The 23,767-nt window shown below is 40.1% G+C and overlaps 1 protein-coding gene across 1 annotated transcript; it reads right to left on the bottom strand.

Moving 5' to 3' along the window:
• Window positions 1-249: 249 nt before the first annotated feature.
• Window positions 250-22,063, bottom strand: LOC117575626 (pituitary homeobox homolog Ptx1). The gene is given in 5 exon segments (XM_052008051.1): window positions 250-2,148; window positions 6,799-7,052; window positions 8,548-8,688; window positions 17,368-18,173; window positions 20,814-22,063. Coding segments are annotated over 4 exon segments (1,914 nt in total). The 5' UTR covers window positions 17,897-18,173; window positions 20,814-22,063; the 3' UTR covers window positions 250-1,158.
• Between the last annotated feature and the right edge of the window lie 1,704 nt (window positions 22,064-23,767).

The raw sequence follows: 23,767 nt of genomic DNA, 5'->3' as shown, positions 1-23,767 counted from the left end.
AATAAATTTCGAAACATATTTTTCTTTTTCCATAATTTTTATTGTTCTTTTTTTATGTTTTTGTTTTGCGTTTGATTCAATTTCTATAACTAATAATGTTAAGTGTACAATTATTAAATATATATATATATTTATATTTACTTTATTTTTTAATTTTGATGGTTTTTCTTTTCGTTTTTATTTTTTAGTAGTTTCGCAACTTGTTGTTCATTTATTATTCTGTTCTGGTTGTTTATACGACTAGACAACTCCTTAAAAACTGAACTACAATCTTTGATATATTTTGTTTACAATACATTTCTTTTTTTTTTTTTTGGTTTTCGATTTGATTTTGATACGTTCTTCATATATTTATATATATATAGTATTTGGTATATGAGCTGCCAAACAAAAAAATAGTGGTTAGGGTATAGGCGGAGTTTTTGTGTTTGTTTTTCTTTTTATCGAAAGGATTTGCAGACAACTTTAACTTGATTTTCTTTTTATTTATTTGGTTTTCTTTACTTTCTTTTTTTGGTATAGCTAATTAGTTCTTTAGTTAAGATCGAACTTGTTTTCTTATACATACAGCTTGCTGTCTATAGCTAAATATTTGCTTTATATTTACAAAACACTTAACATTATACATTAATGTTTTTACTTTTTTTTGGTGTGGGGAGGGGCTTTGGGTTGTGGGATTGTGGGGAAGTGAACATAATTGGCATTTAATCGGAACAAAAATAAAATACAATTATCAATTTGTAATTAATTTTGCTGCCTTTCTGGCGATGGCGCTTAATGCCAACTAATTAAAACTGCCCGCAATGTTGGCATTTCAATTCTCTCTCTCGATTGTTTTTTTATCATTTTGGCTTTTTGTAAATGTAATTATTGTTCTTCGAAAAAAGATGCCATTGTTGTTGTTGTTGTTGTTATTGTTGTTGTTGCTGCCCTTTTGCGACTTTCCCATCTAAAATTTAATTAAGTACGCTTAATGCTATTTTTTTTGGTTTTTTCTTCATCTGTTTTTGGGGTGTTTTTTTTTTTTTACTGATTTATGCAGTTTTACAATAACAAATTTGTTAATTATTTATGTTATAAGTACGTTGATTTAAATATTTTAATTGTTTTTAAATATATATATTTATATATTGTGTTTTATACTTAATAAGCAATCGCTCAATCGATGATCTCTTCGTCGACATCGTCGCCATTGTCGTTGCCACTTGAGGCGCCACCCGCAGCGGCAGCCGCTGACATTAACCCATTGCTGCCCAACGGCGATTTGTTGTTGTCATCGATGTTGCCCACTGTGCCACCTCCGCCACCGCCTCCTCCATCGTCGGTGCCTGCTCCACCGTTGCCTAAACCCAAATCACCATGATGATCCAACAGCAGTGAATTGTTATTATTGTGATGCAACATGTTGTTGTTGTTGTTACTGTTGTTGTTGTTGTTGTTGTTGCCATTGCTGCTGCCGGTCAGATGATGATGATGCTGCATGGCGGCATTGCCATTGTGCTGGCCGGAGAAGTGCTGCAAGTGGTGCTGGTGCTGATTGAGCAGAGCACCGAGTGCGTTTTCTCAGACAACATCTGTGACGCCGTACTGGCAAGCGGACAGTCCGGCTGAATTGGAACGCGACACAGGCGATGGCGCCGAATATGGGCTGCTAAACCCGGTGGCATGCTGTTTGGCCTTCAAGCGCAATGTGGCAATGCTCGATGACATGCTGCTGCTCATGCATGGCTCAGCGGCCGTGCGATACATATACGGATTGGCGGGTGTCGTATACGGGCAGGGGGCAGCGCCCACGCCCACATTCGTATTGGTCAGCGTTGAGCCCATGGTGCCCGGCAGCATTGAATTGTTCATGCTAACCGCCACACTGCTGGCGCCCGTATTGAAACAATTCACCGAATTCTGATGATGATTGCTGGTCACCATCGACCCAAGGGGATTCACTGGCCACGGGAAGGGTTTGGTGCCCAGCGGTGATGGCACCTTGGTCCAATTGTTATACGGATACGATGTGTACAGCGAATCATCGGCAAAGGGTTGCATGAACTGTGTGCCAAAGCCGGACTTGAAGTCGGCAGCTGCCACAGCCGCATTCATGGCATTGCGTTCACGTTTACGCCACTTTGCGCGTCGGTTCTTGAACCACACCTGCAAAAGAGAGAGAGAGAGAGAGACATAAGTTAGTTAAAGTTTTAAAAGCGTTGGCAGCCATTTTCTTTTATTGCGTCGCCGTGCCGCATAATTTATTATATTGCCGCCAACTTGAAAATTTATGTATCCGTCTGTCGCTTGTGTGCAAAAACTCCCCCAAAAATATACCCCAAGCCAAAGACTCCACGACTCCATGACTCCACGATTGCCAATGGCAAAAAGGGCGCCTCGTAATACGCATGTGCAGTAATTATAAATACAAATATACATAAATACTGCCATTGTTGTTGCCTTGCTTCCTTTTTTTTTAATGGAGAGCTTTATATAAATAAACTCTCAGCACGCCAACCCCCAAAAAAACTGAAGCAGAAGCCAGTATACAACAGCATTAAAGTTGGAAAGGGAATTTTGTGGGGGGGAAAAAGCAGCAGACGCAAAAAAATAAATCAAAATTATTTTGCACAGAAAAAGAAAGGAAAAACAAAGGCAGAGTAGATAAAAAACAAAATGGCAACTTTGTAATTTATTGCTGAAGTTTGCGCAGCTCCCACACACACACACAAACACAGAGAGGTACCAAGAGATACAGCTAGAGATACTGTAGCTAACAGATACAGAAGTATCAACTGCTGTTGGGTTGGCATCGCTGATGAGTTTTTACCATCTTCCCACAAAAATTCGCTTTGCTTCGTTTACGCGAAATTGCGTTGCATTTCCTTGTTGGTTTTTGTTTCCCAGACAGCATTGCAGGTAATTATGTTAGGAACAGTTACAGTTACAATTTTTCGGTAGCCATGCATGTTGCCGCATTGCCACATTGTAGTTAAGTCAACGCTCTGAATGGGGTTGGAAATTTATTGCCTGCGTTGCGTATGCGTAACTAAATGTGGCCACGCGTTTGCTGTGTATGCAAAAACTGGGGGCCTAAAACGGTGTTAAAACGGCGTTTGTTTGCTTTTGTGTGGGAAAAAGAGTCACAAACTAAAATGCCGTGATTAACAAGTGGAAAATGTTTGACTCGTGCCGAATTTAATACGCATTCATTTGCCCGGCAAATTGGTTTAATCGCATTAGTTGCGCCCAGTTAATTGAAATCGCATGAGTCACAAATTGAGTTGTAACTCGGCAAATTGCAATTGTCGTGGGAAAGGCAGAAGGAAGGGAACTCTTTAAAGTTGGTTTTTTTATGTGTTTGGCTCGCACATAAATCAAAGTCTGGCCAATTTCAATATCCAACCAGGCAATGTGTCAATTTGTCAAGGTACATCGCCCAGCCGCATCCGCAGCATCATTCTTCTCATCATCATCAGCATCAGCTCAGGCTTCACTCTGATGCAAAACTAACGTCATCGATCTCGTCAACTGTCATTTTCACGTATCATTTAGCAAGTTGTTGAAGTTTTTGGGTACTCAGCAAAAAAAACGAGGCGAACCAACGTTTGCATGATGGAAAATTGATGTGACTGCAAAAAAGAAAAAGAAAAAAATTGCCAACGTCCGAGTGCGAAAAAAAACCATCGCAATTTTCCACTCGACAGGCAGCTCTCGACGCTGTGTGACTCAAGCAGAAAATCCTAATTGGTTTTGATGACACCGCTCCTCTCAAACCCTAACTATGTTTTTATGCTGGTGCCTCAACGCATCATCAGGTAAAGTTGTTAAAAAAAAATACGGCACCAAGAAAATTGGAATATGAGTGGCGCAATGTGAGCATGTGGCAAAAGTTACGGGTTGAGTTTGCTTCTTTTTATTTTCATTTTCATTTTTGTGATTTCTAAGGGTCCGTTGACTGAAGAGCTGCCATTTTGATTGATGGTCACAAATTGCAGCTAAATACGTTTTTTATTTGCTTAATTCCTCACTCTGTTCTCTGTTTTTTCACATTCTCTTTACTCACTACTCACTTCCGGGGTTGGTGCTTGACTAGTTTGGTAATTGAAGTGAAAATTTTGATTGCAGACAATATTGATAAGCATGAAACTTTCAGCTCTCAACAATCAGTAAGCCTTCATAAGATTGTGACCAACGGAACAGACAGAATATCTTGAAAACTACTAAGATAAAGTCAACGCTTCAGATTGCATTACAGATAATTCATTAAGTTGAATTTTTGATAAACAGCTTGATAAATGAATTATTATATTAATAATTGTCAAAAATTGCTAATAGCTGTTGCATTTGACTCTGATTTAATTTAATTCACATAAGCTTTTAAAGCACATTATAGCTTTAGAGATTAAGTGGATTAGCAAGCTTTGCAAGCACTTCAAAGCTCTAAAGCTACAAAGGACTTAAGTGCTTGCTAACGATACTCAAAGCTGCATTAAAGTTGTCTGCTTTTGATTAGTGTAATTTAAGGAAAATTATAGTAGGAAAATCAGACTTGTTAAAGACATTCACACTCATGAAACGAGCCACAATTCTGCAATCTTTTGACACCATTAAACAAGAGTCGTAATAGATTGAACCATCGGTGGACTCTAACTGCCCATATTGTGGCTCCTTTATGGCCATTGTTTTTTATGAAGCCACCAATGCCAAAATGGCTTTCCTATACACAGACCAAAAAATACGTTTGCTGTTTCCAAGCCATTGCCAACACCTGACCATAAAAAACAGAGCAGAGAATAAAGCAATTGGTTTGTGTTTTCTTTTTTATATACTCTGCTTCATTTGTCGCGAGAGCAACAAATGTTTTTACGAGTTGGAATTTTAACTGTTAATTGAATTAAAAAGTGAGTGTCTGTTTTAAAAAGTCAGATGGGAACATATTGCCATAATTGCCGAGTCATGTTAATCTGCAGATTAGTAGCTATCAGCTAGCAGGAAACCAACCAAAGAAGACAACATTTCCAACCCGACACACAAAGCGTTTTGTTTGCTCAAAAACGGGGCTGATTTCAGATGCGATGCTCTTTTTTTTTGTTCTTCTTCTACTTTTGACAACTTTAAACCCACCCAGATTTATATATTGGTGTGTGTGTTGTAATCCTTTTGTATATTTGATAAATTGTATTGCCTACGCTATTATTGCAGTCAAATGCGAAGGGAAGAAGACAGCATGATCATGATCATTAATTCTCGTGCGGTTTCTAATTCATTAAACAACCCTCATCTAATGTTTGCTGCTGACAAATTGCCATTGGAATTGTTTTGCATTTTTGGAAGAATGAGAAGGGGATGGGGAAGTGCTATAGATACTGTTGAGGGGTTGCACCCCTCGCAGAATGAATGCAAACCTTTTTGTCATCATCGCATAATGGACCATAAAACAAACTGTATCAATATTTTATGCATTTTTGTGCTCAACACATGTTTCGATTGACATAATTTCCACGACTTTGTGTTTCTTTGTTTCTTTGCAACCCCCTCCGCACATAGTTGACACTTGTTTTCTGGTGGGCCGCAGCTAATTTCTTTATAGTAACTGTGGCTGTCAAGTGACTTTTGCTTTCTCGGCAAATATCCTGGCCATATGCGCAACAAACGTACAGAAATTTGCATAGAAAAACCATGAAAAATGCAATTGCGGCAGCGATTTGTCAGCACATGAAAATGAAATGTATCTAGCAGATGTTTTTTATTTGTCAACGATAAATGACCTGCCTCTGTCTCTGTTCGCTTGTGTGTCAATTAGCTTCGTGTCGCCAGCCCAAAAATGAAAAAAAAAGAACGAGTTTGTCGATCAAATAGTGATCAATCGATCACGTCAAGGAAAAACTTCACTACTGTTAACTATACATATATGTAAGTATAACGTGTTGCCGTCGTGTCGCTGTCTTCTGTGTGTCAGGCAAACATGCTTATGATATTGCTATGATATCCAGAAGAGAGTTATCGGTATCTATTTGCTATTTGCCCCCAGTTGGCGCCACTTAAAAGCATTCTCAATGTTTACCAAAACTATCGTTTACAAACAATTACAACTGTTTGTGCGTGTCGTTAGTTTGTTGTATTATACAATGCTTTGTTGATAGCTGATATCTTCTACGCACACAAACATACAGCACATCGAACATATATATCTCAAGTTGGTCTGGGCCATAGAACCCTTGAGGCTGTCAATAACAGTAGCAATTGTCGTGGCATGTACAAACAGCTGGACTGCGTTTTGATAAGCCTCGACTGCGGCCCAGTTTACACCATAAAAATGTAAAAAAAAAACTAGAAAAAAATATAGCCAACCGAACTGCAAACTGCGCCAAAGTTTTAGCCGCAATCGAGGCGGCAATTTATGGCAACTTTGCGCCATACTGCAACAAAGCTGAAACCCGAAAGCCAAACTCCCCTTTCCCCTCACTGTGTGGGCCAAACATAAATTTACACTGCAGCAGCAGCGGCAAAATGGCGGAGTTTTTGGTCAGCACGTTTAAGCCGCGCGCGAATTTTGTGGCTGGGGCAAACATATTTACGAGTTGGCGCTGTGGCATTGTGTGAGTGTGTGTTTGTGTTTGCATTGCTTTCAGCCTGAGCTACGTGCTGCGGTTGCATTGCGGTCATTTTGGGATGGTTGCAGCCAAGAGAGGCGCCGCAGTAATTGCCGCATAATTGCACACACACCACAAATGCAATTGCTGCTGTTTACAATTTGTGGCTGTTGGCTGTTGTGCACAACACCACAACACATTAATATATTGCGAAACTCACCCTGACGCGGGCCTCGGTTAGATTGGTCCACATGGCGATCTCCTCGCGGGTGGACATATCCGGATATCGATTGCGACTGAACGTATGCTCCAGCTCCTGCAGCTGCTGTGAGGTGAAGTGTGTGCGTTGTCGTCGCTGTCGCTTGTTCTTCTTATCGTTCTTTGGCTCATCGGCGCTGCTTGTCATCGGCTCATCGTGGCCAGAATTTGATATGTTCTCCGTTTTGATTGTGGTCTCATTCACACTGCGATTGCCTGCAAAAAATAATAGAGAGAGAAAACAGCAAGTAGTTGCATGTAATTAATTTGTTTGTAGCCAACAAAAGTTTATCTCTGCGGTGATAAGCAGGCAACAGGCAACAACAGTAGCTAGCTAGCTGCTGCACTCCTCATTCACGCTCTAATCAGCTGCCCGCCTGGCGTTACTAATTGCTATTGCCATGCAACCTTCAAACGACGCCAAAAAAAAAAATACATAAAGAAACCCCCCTTTCCACCCACTTCGGTTCACGCCACACTCGGTGGCAACATCAAAGCGGCAAGCCGCCGATTGGAAGCTAGCCTAGTTTCTTTTTTTTTTCAATTTTTCGGCCAGATTTACAACCCGTTAATGTGTGTTCAACGGGCATGTCATCGATCATGGCGGCGTGCTTTCTCTGTTGTTGTCGCTGTTGCTGTTGCTGTCGCTGTCGCTGTTGTCGTTGTTGTTGTCATTGTTCTTGCCATTGTTTGCTTCAAGCGCCGAAAACGAACTTAATCAAATAAACTAAATGACTGGCCATATGAAATATCAGTTTCGGTGGCTCGACAAACGTCGTCATCATGTCGCAAATCAAAGCAGTCTAATCGAAAACTAAACGCGACGCGAGTGAGTAAATTTTCGCCGACAAAGGCCAAGAGGTAACCCACACACTCAACTGTCCCACCTTTCCACACCTCACACCACACCACCCCACTTCACCTCCTCCACCCCTTAACCAAGTGACGCCCATTGGCCATGCTTATGAAAATTATTATAAATTATGTTTCTTATCTAATGTACGCACTGCTATAAAATCACTAACGAGCCTACTCTCTCACTCGCTATTGCTATCTCTCTCACTTTGTATGTCTTTCTCTTTTGCGCTCTTTGAGTGCGTCAACTTTTTGTTCACGCTTATTACACTAATGATCGAAACTATAATTATAGACAATTGTATTAAGAAATCCATTGGAATTTCACTGTAAACTTATCTTGAAATTTATTGCAAGTGTACAACGATTGCTATGTGAATTTCTGGTGCCTTAGATCTTAAGTTCAGATATTATACTATATAAATTAATGTAGTTTCTTAGGAAATGCTATCTACGAAGCAGATCTGCTTATAGTATGAAGAGCGTATTGTAAAAGGAATATAACATATATGGAAAATTTGCAGGCTCTAACTCATAGGGCATTTCAGATCTTTAGGTTTTTAGAGATAGACGGACGGGCAGACGGAAAAAAATGCAAAGTATTTGGAAGCTTCATCAATATATAATATTTGACTAATTGCAATTGTCTTTTAATTTTATTTAAGTTGTTGTAAGTAAAAGAATTGAATATTTTCATAAAAGATTTCTTTTATCAATATAGTAATATTACTAAAGCTGTTATTAATATTATATTTTAATATATTTGCGTAAAAGATTCAAACTCATTAATTTAATTAAAATTATTATTACTTTTGCTGTTATTAATTTGATTCTTTTATCACTTTATAATACTCACCATCTTTGCGATCTCGACTTCGATTCGATAAGGTGGATGTCGACGATGTTTGAAAGTTGTTTAAATGTGTGCTATCCAAACTATTTGCTACGGCGGTCATGGAGCTATGACTATCACGAAAATCACCGGTTTCGGCCCAAACTGAAAAGAATAAACCAGCAAAGGGCACAGAAATATACAAAAAAATTAATGTTTTAACATAGGTTTAAAGGCATTCAAGAAATTTGTGTACAAGTATATGCAGTAAAAGTGTTTAAAAGCAGGACGTAGAGCAGAAGCCCATAAAAATGTGTTTATAAAAGGATTTATGCTGTTGGTTGTGGTATCAGTTTTAAATGGGCTTTTGGTTAGCTCGATTAAGTACACAAGTGTCGGAGATTCTGTTGGCCAAGTGCTGCAGGCCGAGACTCGGGCCAAGTCTTGGGCCATTAATTGAAGCCATTAAAGAGAAGCAGCCGCGGCACATTATATGGAAAACTTCAGCAGGGAAGATAATGAGGAAAATTACTTGCGCTCTTCTAGTAGCATAAATCTAAGAAACTCAAATGAGACATGAGGCAATGATTACGCTAGTTAGTTACGCTCAATTTCATATTAATTGCCATTGTGTCTTTGACATGTTGCTCTAAAAATGCAGATTTATGTTGAGACAATTGATACTTCGGCCTTTCCCCTGGCCTCCGCTTGAGGTGTGTGCCCATATGGTCGAGATCTCAGGTCTCAGGTCTCGACTTCCTGGCCACTGCACCTAAATCTTATGGACTTCCTTGTGCTCGTTTGCTCGCTCTCTCGGTTGCATAATTTATGGCATTTTCACATGTTGTCAGTTTTATGTGGTTTTTAAAGTGCCACAGCAGCAGCACGAAGGAGAAAAGAAAGTCTGGCTGCAAACACCCGCGGCGACATTTTGAAAACAATTAGTCGTGAAATTGGGGGATGCCAGGCAAGTGTCTTCCCCATCTTATATACAGCTCAATTAATTACACGGCATTCTCTACAATTTGTGCCTCACTTGAGCTACGCTTGAATGGCACAAATAGGAGCAATGAAAATTCTTCAAAATCAATTAATGATATTTAGCTTATTAATCGTTATTTTTAGCGCATTCATAGTTGTCATTTATGACTGTCCACTGAGAATTGTGAATGACTCACATCATTAGAAATATTTGACATTAAATAAATAGAAGGGATAGGACTGTGGCTTATACTAATGGCAGATTTTTGACTGACTGACAACATTACAAATTTCGGCGTTAAAAATAACAATAATGGATAGTAGGGTTCGACTTTGATTATTTTGAATGACATTCCAAATCGTAATAAAATTAAGGTAATATTCATATCAGCGGAAAAAAATAGTAAAAATAGATTTTTATTGTAGCATATTTTCTATTTGGAGTCAGAAAATTCAATAGGACAGATATCATAACAAAAATAAGAAACTTAAGAATTGTATATCATCGGAAAAATAGTAGAAGTAGACTTTTGCTACCGCGCATTTTCTTTTTTAATCAAATTAATCATATAATTTTAGTAGGGGCAAAACTATACTTTGACTCTTATTACAACGCATTTTTTTACATTTTTTTGTTACAAATTTTGACATTGAATAAAAATAAGCACAAATTTTGATCAGAAGTAAAAATAGTATAGAATTCTTTCTCCTTCTCAGAACTCAGCTTAAGCCTCGGAAAATTCCTCCTATCTATTGATTTCTCAAGTCTTTTTTAATGTGCTCCCACAACACTGCAGCGTTAAATTGGAAAATGCTGCTTAATAGCCTCGCTGTTGTTGTTGTTTTGTGATGTTCTTCGTTGTGCTCGATTTCAACCTGAGCATGTGCCTGTTAAATGGGTCGCCAGCGTCATCTGTGCCAGCTCGTTTCCTCCCGCCAACTACTCTTAAACTGTTTCCCCCCTCCCAGCTTCCGAAGAAGAATGTAAAAATATTTTCTTAACGATGCGCTCTAAAAAACGCAGAGAAAAGCACGTACCGCAGCGATTTTTATTTGTTTAAATATTTTTTTCGTTCGTTTTCTTGCTTGACTGTCTATTTCGCTTGCGACTAATTTGAATTTGATTTTTCCCAAAAAAAAAAAAACAGCAGAATTTGTTTGTCGTCTGTCAGTTGGCGTTGACATTTTTTTTGGCCGCAGTTGTTGCTGCCAGAGTTTTTCCGACTTTTTACAATGTTTTTCAAGGTTTGTGTCTATACTCGTAGTGTTGTGTGATAGAATGTGAGTGGCAAGTGTCAATATGGCTTTGGCCAAAAAAAAAGTGGTGGGCGTTGCCTCAACGCCTCAACAATTTTTGGCCATGTCAACGAGCTGTGACAACAAGTGTCAACCGTCGCATTTGTGTATTCCGAATTCACTTCGGCCATTTTGCAGAGGCGTTTAAGCAAAACAAAACAACAAAATGATCTAATGAAAAAGTATTTTCCTTTTTATTTTCTCTCTTTTTTTTTGCCCAACAAAAGTCAATAGAAGCAGAGCACACCCCAAAAAAAAAGGGCGAACTATTAATCATGCTGGCAAATATGAAACGGCAGAAAAATGAGAAATAAATGTTTGCCTGGACAATGATTTTGATTTTGATAGCCAGCAAAGCAAACACACACACGGTAAACCATTTGGCCATTTGTCGCATTCATTCATAAGCATTTTCCACAAAAACTTTGACACACGACACACGGCAGAAGCAGCAACAGCAGTAGCTATAAATTATCCAGCCTGTGACACTGTCAAACCTTCGCACAGGATACACCCAAAACAAACAAACAAATACACACACACACACAAAGAGACAGAGACAAAAGGATCGTTGAGATGCCAAGGGAGCTGGACCGAAGGTACGCCCCGAGAGCGCGTCCTTTGACACGACACAGCAAAAAAAAAAAAAAAGATGTGGAAAGAAGGAAACCCAGGAAATATGGCAAACGTTTACTTGTAGCATTTTGTGACCAAAAACAAACGATTAATGTGACAGTTGAATTGGGATGCTCAGCACACAAAGCACACAAAGGACGAAGAAGGAAGGCAGAAATCGAAATACTTTTCTTCCCTATTTTGACAAGTTAGTTGCTTTTATTGTTTGGCGAAATTAAACCACTCTGCGAGGGGGGAAATCTAAAATATCAAAGGGTTAAAGACTGCTGACAAATATTTATACATTTCGCATTTTTCCAATTTCATGCCACATTTGGCATTGAAAAGTGTTAATATGCGACAGGTTTTGTGCACCATATGCCCACAAAAATTGGCAAACTATTCAACACCCTCAAGCTGGAAGCACTAGAAATTAGCCAAAGCTGCTGTAAAAATCAAGTTAATGCTTTTTTTTTTTTGGCCCCACAACAATCTAGAAAGTTAATCCTTTATGGCTAGCCAGGCAATGACAATATATATATTCTCTGGTTATGGCAATATAATGAGCTTGGCAGCAACACAGAAATATATGTATGTAAGCTACACACACATACACACACACACACACACACACACATAAAAATCAGTGCAATAACATTGACATGGCCCAAAGTCCGACAGAGAACAGAGAGTCCAACCCTCCTTTGCGGCCAGACAGTCAGACCACATCAAGGCAAGCTCATTAGTCGAGGGTCTGCCAGATAAGGCTAAGAAGAAGAAGAGAGAGACATGCAGACCTTTTCCCCCGCCCCGTCTCAACAAAATGCTGTCCAACCAAACACAGACTCGTTCTCTGTCTTTCCTTTTGTCTATGTTGAACTTGTTGTAGTTTTCCACTGCAATGCCTTTTTCAGTAATTTTCTCGACTGTCAGCTCAAATTTTTGGCTCCAGTTGATGCCGTTGGGTCATTTGGTCCATTTCGTTCTCATCCCCTCGCCTCCCCAATTTTGCTGTGGCCAACTTGGACAGCAGCGTCGTGCAAGTTTGTTTCCTCAGATAATCTCTAATGCGACATTTTTACGAAATTGCACGATACGGATAATGAGAAAGAGGCGGCTTCACTAGTAGAACTCTCTCTCTGACTCTGACTCCCACTCTGTGTGCAACGTAATTGCGGTCTTGGTCGAGTTAGAGATTTGTCTGAGGGCAAAACGAAAAAAAAAAACAAAGAAGAAAAGAGGAAGCTGACTGGTTGCCATAATGACATTATAATTTATATAAACGAAATCAGTGCCATCAAGGCAGAAGAGAAGGAGAGCATCGCATAGTGGAGACCACATGTCTCCGTTGTGTCTGTGTGTCAGGATTGATATATGGGCAGTTTTTGTCCTTGCAGTCTGGCCATAGAACACCGAAAGAAACTTGTGAAGTGGGCGTCACCAATGGGTGATTATCCATTGGCATTGGCTGGCACAATTTATGGGGTGTTTGCTTGCCAATTGCACTACGATCTTTTGTTTTTCCTCCTTCTGTGCTCAACCGCAATGACATATGTGCGCAATTTTCCAGAGATTTTCACAGCAAATGCACTTTGACTGATTTTTAAAGCGTCTTAAAAATAATGTACACACAAAATGGCTGCAAACACAGCCCCAAAAAGAAATCGATAAAATGTGTATTTATATTCATAAAGAAAATGGCAGGACAAGAAGGGAGCATCAAACAGAGAGAGAGAGGCCTGACAAATAAGTACAAGCGAAGCCCACGACGCGCACACGTTGAATTTAAAGTAGCTACAGGACTCAGGCGTATCCTTGCACAGGATGTGGTGTGTGTGTTTCTGTGTATCTATAACTGTAACTTGAGGCCTGTGCAGCATGTGCGCAGCGTCTCTTCATTAAAGACACATTTGTAGCGTGCCTTAAAAAAAAAAACACTGAAGCTGTAAAGATTTTTCTTAGATGCCCAAATTCTTTCTTATTTCAAAGCATAATGTTGAATCTGTAAAGATTTTTTTGGGTAACCTAAATTTTCTTTGATTTATAATTATCTTGAAGAAGTCTAAAGCTGAATCCGTAAAGATTTTTTCGGCTCCCAAAATTCTCTCTAATTTCAAAGCTTACATTGAAAACTGTGAGAATATTTTCAACTCTGCATTTTATAATTCTAAAGTTGAATCTCTAAAGATAGCAACATTTTATTTCATTTCTAATTACTTTTAGTAAGTCTAAAATTCAACCTGCAATGATATTTTTGGTATTTACTATAGTTTGTCAGATTTGTTAACTACCCAAAGTTTTTTTAAATCTCGTATTACCTTAAGCAAGTCTAAAGAGTTTTTCAGCTGCCAAATTCTCTCTAATTTTTAACTGTCTTAATCAAGACTAAAGATGAATCTGTAAAGTTGCCAAAATGTTTTCCAATTTTTAGAAGCTGTGTATTTTATAAAACAATTTTCAATAACCAAAATGTTCACTAATTTCTAGAAATTATATCTCCAATTTAAAGTACTCTTTGGACTGTTTGTTGTGCTGCACGTGCCATTAACACTTTGTGCCGACAACACACACAAAAACAACAAGACAAACTTAAGTGCAATGATATGTGGATGAGGCACAATAGATAACAAAAGATTTCGTAAGAAAGTCGAGCAGCAAATTCTCGCACTCAGCTGCAGATACAACAGCAATAGATACAGATACATTTTTGGAGATAGAGATAGAGCCGCACAAGGCAATTTAATATTTTATCAAGCGCTACAAGGGCAAACTATTTGTCAAAGGCAAATAGTTCTACCATATCTAAGCATATATCTATGGCTATATCTGTGTAGCTGTAACAACTTGGCAAACAAAGTCGCAAAGGACTCGCAACATAATATTTGTATTATTTGCCGAGTAACCAAAATGTAAACTGCTCTGATTTACATTTGAGTTTTTGGTTTGTTGAGGTTTCTGTTGGTTTTTGGTTTTGCTTTTGCTTGGTAAATACAAAACGCAGATCTTTGTTTAGTCATATCTACATTGAGCTGAAAGTACTTAGTCACAGGATCAGCTAAAATACTCTATACAATAATTAGAATAGATGTGATAGATTATTTTGTGTGAAAAATTAAAGCATTTTTTGATAGAGTAGAGCAGCATGACTAAAGCTCTCTTTAGAGGCTGCCAGCTGCTGACAACATAATTCAGATTGCTGCCGTTGCTGAGTTGAACAGAACATGGCCAGCTGCCAGTGGGGACACTTTCGACATTAAAGAGTTGTAGCCGATGGTATTAAAAAGCATTAACTTTTTATTGTTTTACACGCTGCAGCGTTGCATGCATAATAAAAAAAAATAGATGTTGCCATCGAATGAGACACAAAAAAATAAATAGCTGACAACCAAAATGGAAAATGGGAAACTGGGAAAATGTGAAATTAGTGTACGTGAACTTGAAATCCTTTGAGCGCAAAATACGAAATAAAAACACGCACAGAACCCATAAAATGATGATCAGACTAAACGAACTAATAGACGAGGTGTGCTGTGTGTGTGTGCATCATAAAAAACTGCACTAATAAAAAAGAAAAACATTTCCACACACACACAGAAAGAGAGACAGAGACATATAAATACTCGTACAAATAAAACTTAAATATTTTATAACACAAACAAATGGTCGTGTAGGTGGTTTGATTTTCGAGAATCCGTTCTCGCTTCTCGTTTCTCGTTTCCCGTTCTATAAAGTTAAAGGGGAGGGCGACCATTAAATTGGCCAATAATTGAAAATCCAATTGCAATGTGCAACAGTCCAACAATCCAACAGAGTTGAACCCAGGCATTGGGCACGTTGTGTGGCCATTATTTAAACAAGAGCGTAAACAATAACGACAACAACACACAGACAGCAATGTGAAATTTGTTGGCAACATGATTCCGCACCTGCAGCTGAAAGGCAGCGACTCCTCGCACAACTTGCCATAGTAAACGTCTGGCTTTATCCTGCTCTGCATGTGTATTCGCTTGTGTATGTGTGTGTGTGTGTGTCAAAGGATAACTGCACTCGTGCATATTTTAAATGCGCACAATTTTTGTGTTAAATTGTTTTGGCACGCAAATAAATTGAGAGGCAGCTGCGTCCCCTTTCGCTCTCTGGCCCCCAGCAGCAAAGTGCAGAGTTTGTAAGGCTGTTAACCCGGCCAAAAGTGCTTGGAGGCCAGAGTTGAGTGAGTTGCGCTAGACGGCGAACAAATCTCTCAGACAAATACTTATTGTTTTGGGGCACAAGCAAATTCAAAGTTAACTTTACTGTAGTCAAAAGTTTGCGCAGTTTGTGTCAGCATAAAAAATGAAAATGCTATCAAAATGAAGCTGCTTAGAATAATTATTTTAACTCGATGCAATTCTATTAGTTTTGGTATTAGTTATTAAATGAACAGTCTTATTATCAGTGAGTTTTGAGTATTTATATTCTATTATATATTATATAGTCTATTATATAGTCACTCACTAATTCAGTCATCTCCAAAGTTGTATTCTTTAATCAAATATTTTTCCACTACATAAATTGTAATCTTTATTTAATCTTACTCTTGAATGTTAGATACAATAATTCGCATACAAATCACGATTCTAATAAGGCATTTGTTAATTCGCTTTAAGCTATAATTATTAATTGAACTGAATTGAAACCTAACTCTGTTTACTATATACCCGAAAGAATCTATTTAACTTTTCTCAACTATAATTTGAAATGAATTCAACTTCATTCATTTAAAATTGCAATTTATGCGATTTAGTTACAAATCAATGAATTTTAAGCTGACATTCATCGAATTTTGTTCTCAGCCTTTTCCTAAGTTTCAGTCTTTAATCTAAGCTCTTCTTCATGAATGAACTATTCTATTTATAATCTAACTTTTGCTATTGTAATCCTATTGTAATATCATCATTTTGTTTACCCAACTTCCTCTCTTTGCTGCAACCTTTGACTGACTTGCAGGCAATTGAATAATCTGCTTGGCACACTTGATCGCAATACCTCCAAATATCATGCCGAGTGTCTGGCCGCAGTCAAATTCCCATAACAATTAGCCTAAACGGAACAACAAACACTTGACTACAATGCACATATCAAATTTCATCCATTGAGCGACCCTCTTCCAACTCTGACGCTGCTGCAGCATCTCACTCGAAGTGGCAAGAAGTGGGAAATGGGAACGGGAAAAGTGGGAAAGTGGGAAGAGTGTGTTGCCTTCGGCACTACGGCAGAAGGGTGCTCAATTAGCCGTGACATGCGCAGCAAAAGTGAAATTTGTTTAGTGCTTCTTTTTGTTGCTCTACCAAAATTGAGTTTTGTTCTTTTTGCTTTTTTTTGGGTCGCCTTTGTTACGCTTTTATGAAGATTATGCGCTAATGATTACACAATGATTATTATGAATATGCATGAGGCATGGATGTTGACAAAAAAAAGGGGCAGGAGAAGGGAAGAGGAAGGAACGACAAGTTTGTCGTTGGAATTTTGCACATTGTTTAGAAATTTACGAGCATCGCATGAATGATGAAGTACAAGTATTGAGAGCGTGAATGATTTGGTGTAACAAATGAATATTGAAATGACGACAGCTGTCGCTGACAGTTGCAAAAATATTGTGCGCTGTGAATGTAGACACTTGTTGAGGCAAGCAAACATAGACAAAACCAATATCACGCATACGCAGCGTATACAAAACGCTGCGACGCTGCCTGAATTATGGCCGCATTAATTACTTGTAAATTTGTTAGACTGCTACGCAGCGAGGGAGAAGAACCCCCCCAAAAAAAAAACATTCCAAAAGAATAAATTGTTTAACAAATTGGCCACGAAATTGACTTGGCCCCCAAATAAACTGAACCGAAAATATGCGTGAAGATGTGTGAGTGGGAGAATCTTCATTTTCTTTCTGTTCTTTCTCTATTCGATACTTACTTCTGAGTTTCTCGAGCGGCTCGTGCTTCGGTGTGTGCGGCGGCACGACGGCATGATGCGGATGCTGCGGATAGCTGCCAACCAGATCCTGACCGGCGGCCGTGTGATGCAAATGACTGAGACTGCTGATGGGCATCAGGCTCGAGATGGCGGGTGAAATGCTGACCGATGAGCTCGAATCGTGCAAGCTGTGATGGCTGTGCAAATGATCCGCACCCGAGGCGCTGCTCCCCCCACCATTCACCGTCGAGCTGCCGCTGCTCAGCGCTGTGCTCGTTGTTGTGGCACTCTCCGCCGAACCCGCCGATCCGGCGCCATTCGCTGTGCTCGCACTGACCAAATCCTGCAGACACAGGCCCGTGGACTCTGCGGACATGGCTTCGAGACCATTCAGTGCACCGCTGACCCCAACGCCGCCTCCTCCGCCACCGCCGGGAATGCCGCCGGGACCGAGAGCGGTGGCCGAGCTGGTCACCACGCCGAGGCCACCGCCAGCGGCACCGCAACCGCCGGCGGCGGCGCGATCCATGCCGAGATACGTTGGAAAAATGGTGGAGAAACTCTGGGCGACAGCCTGGTGCGGCTGATGGTGGTGATGCAGCGCGGACTGCTGATGCGCTGGATGCGCGGGATGCAGTGGCGGCAAATGGTGATCTCTGCCGTTGAACTTCGTCGTGACGACGTCCTTAAAGTGTTGCAAGAATGTCGTCGTCTTGAGGCCGGTATCTTCCAACTGTGGCGAAAGCAGATCCAAGTTGTGGCTGTTCTCTGAGCTCGCTGGCGCTGCCCTGAAGCGCGCTGCGATGCTGCAAGGTAGAGAGAGAGAGAAAGGGTAAATGATTAAATTAAGAAAATGCGAACACAAAGCTTATCAACTAACAAACGAAAGACAACATAGCTGAGCGCAAGCTACCTGAGGGAAAAGTTTGTTTTATATTTTTTTTATCACATCGAGACAAACAGTGAGGAGCTTAACCCAAACACCAGGCAATGGCAACTTAACACCAAACACGTCAAGGGGTTAATACCACATCGGTATTGCCGTTGTAACTGCGTTCCACAGATGACGAAGATGCTGCTCTGTGGTTGCTGCTGCTTTTGACTGTTGCTGCGACGGTGAATCGTAAATCGTTTTGCGGGTGCCGCGTGCGCAACGTTTTGCCGACTTAAGTTGACAACGCAGTCCGCCCAGGGCAGACACACTGAGATTCCAACACTCGCACTCACACACACACCACCTACGTGTTGTTATCACACACGCTGAGAGACGGACAGACAAATAGATAGAGAGCAACAGCCACAGCAACGAGCTTGCACAGTCGAAGATAACACAGCCCGAGCTTCTTATCAATGTAACAATATTTACATTTCTGTGAATTTGTTTCTCTCTTCGTTATATTTTCTTTTTTTTTTTTATTATTATTGCAGCAACAACGCGACGCAAAGTTGTACTGGATTTTGGCAACCGAATCGAAGGAACTCCCCTTAAGGGGCGCCTTAATAAATTTGTGACAAAAATCAAGCATTGACAGTGCTCTAAAAATAACCATAAATGTTCGTAAATCAATTAAACTTTTTTGCCAATTTCAGTGGCACTGCTTCAGTAATCAAAAGAGAGTCCAACTATTCTCACCGAGTTCTGTGCGTTTCGCTATCGGAACCGAAGCAAAGTCGAACAACGCGAGCATTGCAATAAATTGTTATCTAATCTCAATCATAACAAAAAATAAAAGCATTCAAAAACGAAATAAATAGTTGTAAAAAATTTCATAAATTATTGTACACCAAGAGCAAAAAAAACTGCAGAGAGACAGCAGAGGGAAGTACTATAAATAAATGTAAATTCAAACAAAACCTGGCGACTTTCCTATCGTAAATTTTCACCAGCAGCAAAAGCAGCAGCAGCTTCTTGTTTAATTGTTAGTAAAACAAAAAAAAAAGTGATTAAATTTAAATTTGATTTGTCACTTTCGATTTTGAATTCGGTTTCGTTTTCCCTTTCACATTTCTCACACATTTACTACCGTTGAAATTGAAAATGTATACTTGATAATGCCGCTTGATCTGCACTTGATCCCCAGTGGATTAGTCTGGCTGTAATATTAAATTGCTTTGCGGTTGTTTTAATCACAATAATAAACATAATTTCCCATTTAACAGATTTATACCTCGCCATTCTTTTTTTCCCTTGCTTTGTTTATTTATTACCACATTGTTTTTTTTACGCTTTTGTTGCTTTTTTTTCTCTTCTGTGATTGAAGTGCATTCATATTGTTGTCAATTTTCGGTGGCATCATTTGTGGCATATTTATTTGCCACAGTGCTAATAAATATAATTTTTTGTTGTTGGTCTTCAACTCTTGTGACGCTGCTGCTATTCTATTTATTTTAGGGTTTGCCTTTTTGTTCTTTGTCACGACACATTTTTATTTCAGAAGTGAGAATTTATTTACATAATGATTTTCTTAGACAAAGAATGCCCGAAATTATTTTATGTCACTTTATTGCCAGCCGTATTTTTTTGTGGCCCATGCGGCATCCAAGCTTTCCCCTCCACCACCTCACCATCTCAGCAGCCGCCCATTCACTATGGCAATTCAGTGGTTTTCTTATCGCTGGGTCGGTGGGTCGCGTTTTCTTTTTTTTCGGGGCTGAGCAAATAGTTAAGGCGAAGGTGCCAAGATTTCTATGTTTTACCAAGACGCTTAACGTCTGTTGTCATTTCTATTTAATTTTATACACAAATTTATTTTGGAAAGTACATTTCTGCATTTCGCGCTTCTTATGGAAATCTCTCTCTCTCTCTCTTCCCCTGTCTCTTTCGCTCTCAAGGTGTATTTCGCGGTGTTTTTCCATGCTTTGTTTGCCAAAAGCAAAGCAATGGCCACAACAACTACAACCAAAACACAAATTCAAAATCTAATTGTTTAGGTGACGTCAATTGGCGTTTTTTTTTGGCTTTGGCTTTGGGCCTCTTTACGCCCAAAAAAGAGGCCCCCATAGACGAGAAAAGTGAGACAGTTTATGGTGGCAATGTCTGGACTGATGATTATGATGATTCGCAGATAGAGTTTGTGATTTATGTTTGGCGTGAGAGTGCAGCAAAAAAATTAAAAATGTATTTAAATGCCATTTAAGCGCTAGTTCAACAAACACTTTATTGCTGGCTCATTCAGTTAATATTTTCGGGAGCTTTTTGTGGCCCGTTTGTTTGTGGCTTTTGTTTAGTTAAAACGGGGCCTGGTCTAGCGTCGCATATACGAGTATAGATAGATATCATTAGATACGGTGCTCAGTAGTAGTAACAATTAACGCGAAGCGACAACGCTTTCACTGTTTACTCAGCTGATCTTGACGACGACATCTTGCATAGAATTTTGAAATACGTTGCGTATACTTAATACAAACTCTTAGCTACTATTTATAGTTATCTATAGTTAACTCACCTCTAGTTTGGGAAAAGAAATTCAAATTAATCCACTTGATAGCGCCGTCAGTTCGGCAGCTGTATAGATGGATGGATAACTTGGGGTCAGTTCTGATTTGTTTGATTGAAGTTTTTTTTTTTAGTTTTTGGTTTTAAGAGTGGGCAGCACTTAATGTGGGGCAAATGTTGTGCACTTGGGCAATAAATCAAATTGCTTTCATTTGAATTTCATTTGTAAGTTTAGCGCGATTATCAAGACGAAGAAATGTCGCGTGGGTTGCGTCGGCAATAAATCTTGGGAATCTTTGTTGGGAAATTTATTGATAGCAAGCAGAACCGAGATTTTGTTGCGTGTCTTTCGATTGCTAATCAAAAGCTATTTTTCGTTTGATAGTTTAAACACAATTTAGCGTCGCTTTTTTGTTGTTATTATGATTCAAATTATTGTTATTGTTGTTGTTGCACACGCGTGTGAGCGAACGAGATGGCGATAGAGAGTAGAGGCAGCTCAAATAAAAATCACAGTGATTATGTTAGTGATTAATTTTAAGTAACTCATGGATATGTTTTTAATGCGACTTTGATGCCAACGCGCGTTTGCTATTATGGCCTCTCTCACACGAACACGAAGCACACACACACACACTACTAAAATGCACACATACACATACACGTACACACACACACACACACACACACACACGAAAGAATCAGTCGGTGTTGTTGAGTTGTTATTATTGCTGTTGTTGTTGCTGTTATTGTGTTTGGCAGTCGGTGTTGAATCGGCTGTTGATTCTAAATCCGCGTCGGCTTTAGTGTTTTAATAATTTAATCCAGCGCGTAATTAGGGTAAGTTGTTGTAGTAGTAGTAGTAGTATATGAAGTAGCTCAAATTGTTGTTTGATTGCGCTCTCTTCTCACTGTTTTGACGGAAGCAGCAAAAAACGGAAACAAACGCGTCTGCACCCGTAACAGGACGTGGCTGAATTGAAAACGAATTCAAAAGCATACGCAAAAGTATCTGTTGGATGTGGCACCGCGACAACGACAACGACAGCGACGGCGACGGCGACGGCAGCAGCGAGTGCGTGAGGGCAGCAGCAGCAGCGGCCTCCGTGATAAAGGGGGTTGAGCTCGCCTGCAACTTGCACACGCAACGAAAACGAACGGCAACGAGCGGCGAGTGTATTGCGAGTAGCTGCCACACACAGTCCACACACAGTCCACGACGAAACGAACTGAATAACGCAATTTGATTTTTCCAACTAACTCGGCACACGCATCGCACACACACCGCAGACACTGCTCGCGATTCTCTATTCTATATCTTATCTGCTGTCCCACCAGGCAGGCAGGCAGCCAAGCAACTCTGGCACTTTGGTGTGAGTGCAAGCGAGCGCATGCCAAGCGAGTAACGAGTGCCGTAAGCACGGCTGTGTGCGAGCGAGACACACTACGCATTTCACACACAGAGGCCAAGACACACCCCAAAAGCCGTTTTGCCTACTGTCAGTTCAGTTTATCGCGTGCACACACACACACTCGCACTCACTCACTCTCTCACACGCACGCACACGCTCACTCTCTCGCTGTTCGTGTCACACACTCACTGCTCACACTGTGTGCTTGCCTTCTCTGTTCCACACACACACACACACACAGCGTTGTGGAGGTGTCAGTGTGTGACGCTCACACCAATGTTTACAGAGCGCCATTGCTCCAGTTCTTTTGCTGTTGTTGTTTCGTTTCTCTTTCAGCTTCTGCGCGCGCTCCTCTTGCAGTGCTCGCCCCTCTTTCTCTTTGTCTCTCTTTCCGCAATCACACACACACACACACCACTCTCTCTCTGCTGCTTCTTTGCTGCTGCTTCTGTTTATTATTTGACTGCTTTTGTTGTTGGTGTTGTTGTTAGGCGCTCTCAAGGGTTTGATTTGTATTTGTACTTTGTGGGTCCTTTGTGTTACCCCTGCCTCTGCCCTCAGTTTGCGACGTCGTCGTTGTTGTTGTCGTCGTCGTTACCATTGCCGTTTGGTACGTGCCCGGGGCCCGAGTCCACACAATGTTCATAATAATAAGGCTACTTCTATCGTACACTTTTGAGGGCTGGCTGTCTTTTTACTGGGTGTCAAGGGCGTTTTGTTATCCCATTATTCTCCGTTAGCCGCCATTGTTTGCCTGCCTTCGCAGTGCCTCTGAGGCGCTACCACTCACTGTCCCCCTTCTCCCTCCTTTCCTTCCTCTCTCTCTCTTTTTCCGTTCTCTGACAGCCCCTGACGTTTGCTTGTACCTCTGGCTTACCATGCTGTGCTCTCGATTGCGCACAAATAAATAAATAACTGTTCTTTTTGACGTATACCCCGTCCCCCCGGTTGCCGCCCTTCTTCACATTTCTTGTTGCCTTCCTTCTTAGGATACATTCGTCCCCAGTGCTCTCACTCCCTCCCCTCCCCTACCCGTTCCTCTTGTTGTATTCCCTGTTTGATTTGCTCACTCCGGCTCAGTTGGCAGATACTTTTTGCCAAAAATGCGGCATCGCCTCAACAACAACAACAACAACAAAATCAGCAACAGCAGCAGCAAGAAAATTTATTAAAATTCACAACAGCTTTTGTGCAGTTCATAATTTTCGTTTTTATTTCGCATTTGCTTGCCACAGTTTCTCTCTTTACTTTTTTTTTTTTTTGTATTATTTTATTTTTGTTTTGTTTGCGTGACTCAAGTGGAGACTTAGTTGGGAAGTGCACATGTTCTTTGTTTTTATCAACGGATATTCTGTCACATATACATATATGGATATGACTTATTATTATTATGATTATATCCCATTTTGATTCTCGCTAGATTTCCGAAACTTATTCAGGAAGCGGAAACTTGCTTTATTTATGATTTTCACTTATCAATCTTGCAAGATTTTCCTACTGGAATTTTATAGCACTTTTTTGCTTATTTTTATTGCAAATAGTTGTGATAAAT

The sequence above is a fragment of the Drosophila albomicans genome, chromosome 2R (genome assembly GCF_009650485.2).
Source record: "Drosophila albomicans strain 15112-1751.03 chromosome 2R, ASM965048v2, whole genome shotgun sequence".
Taxonomy (NCBI): Eukaryota; Metazoa; Arthropoda; class Insecta; order Diptera; family Drosophilidae; genus Drosophila; species Drosophila albomicans.
Note: the sequence above shows the minus strand (reverse complement) of the source record. Positions and strands in the feature narration are given on the sequence as shown.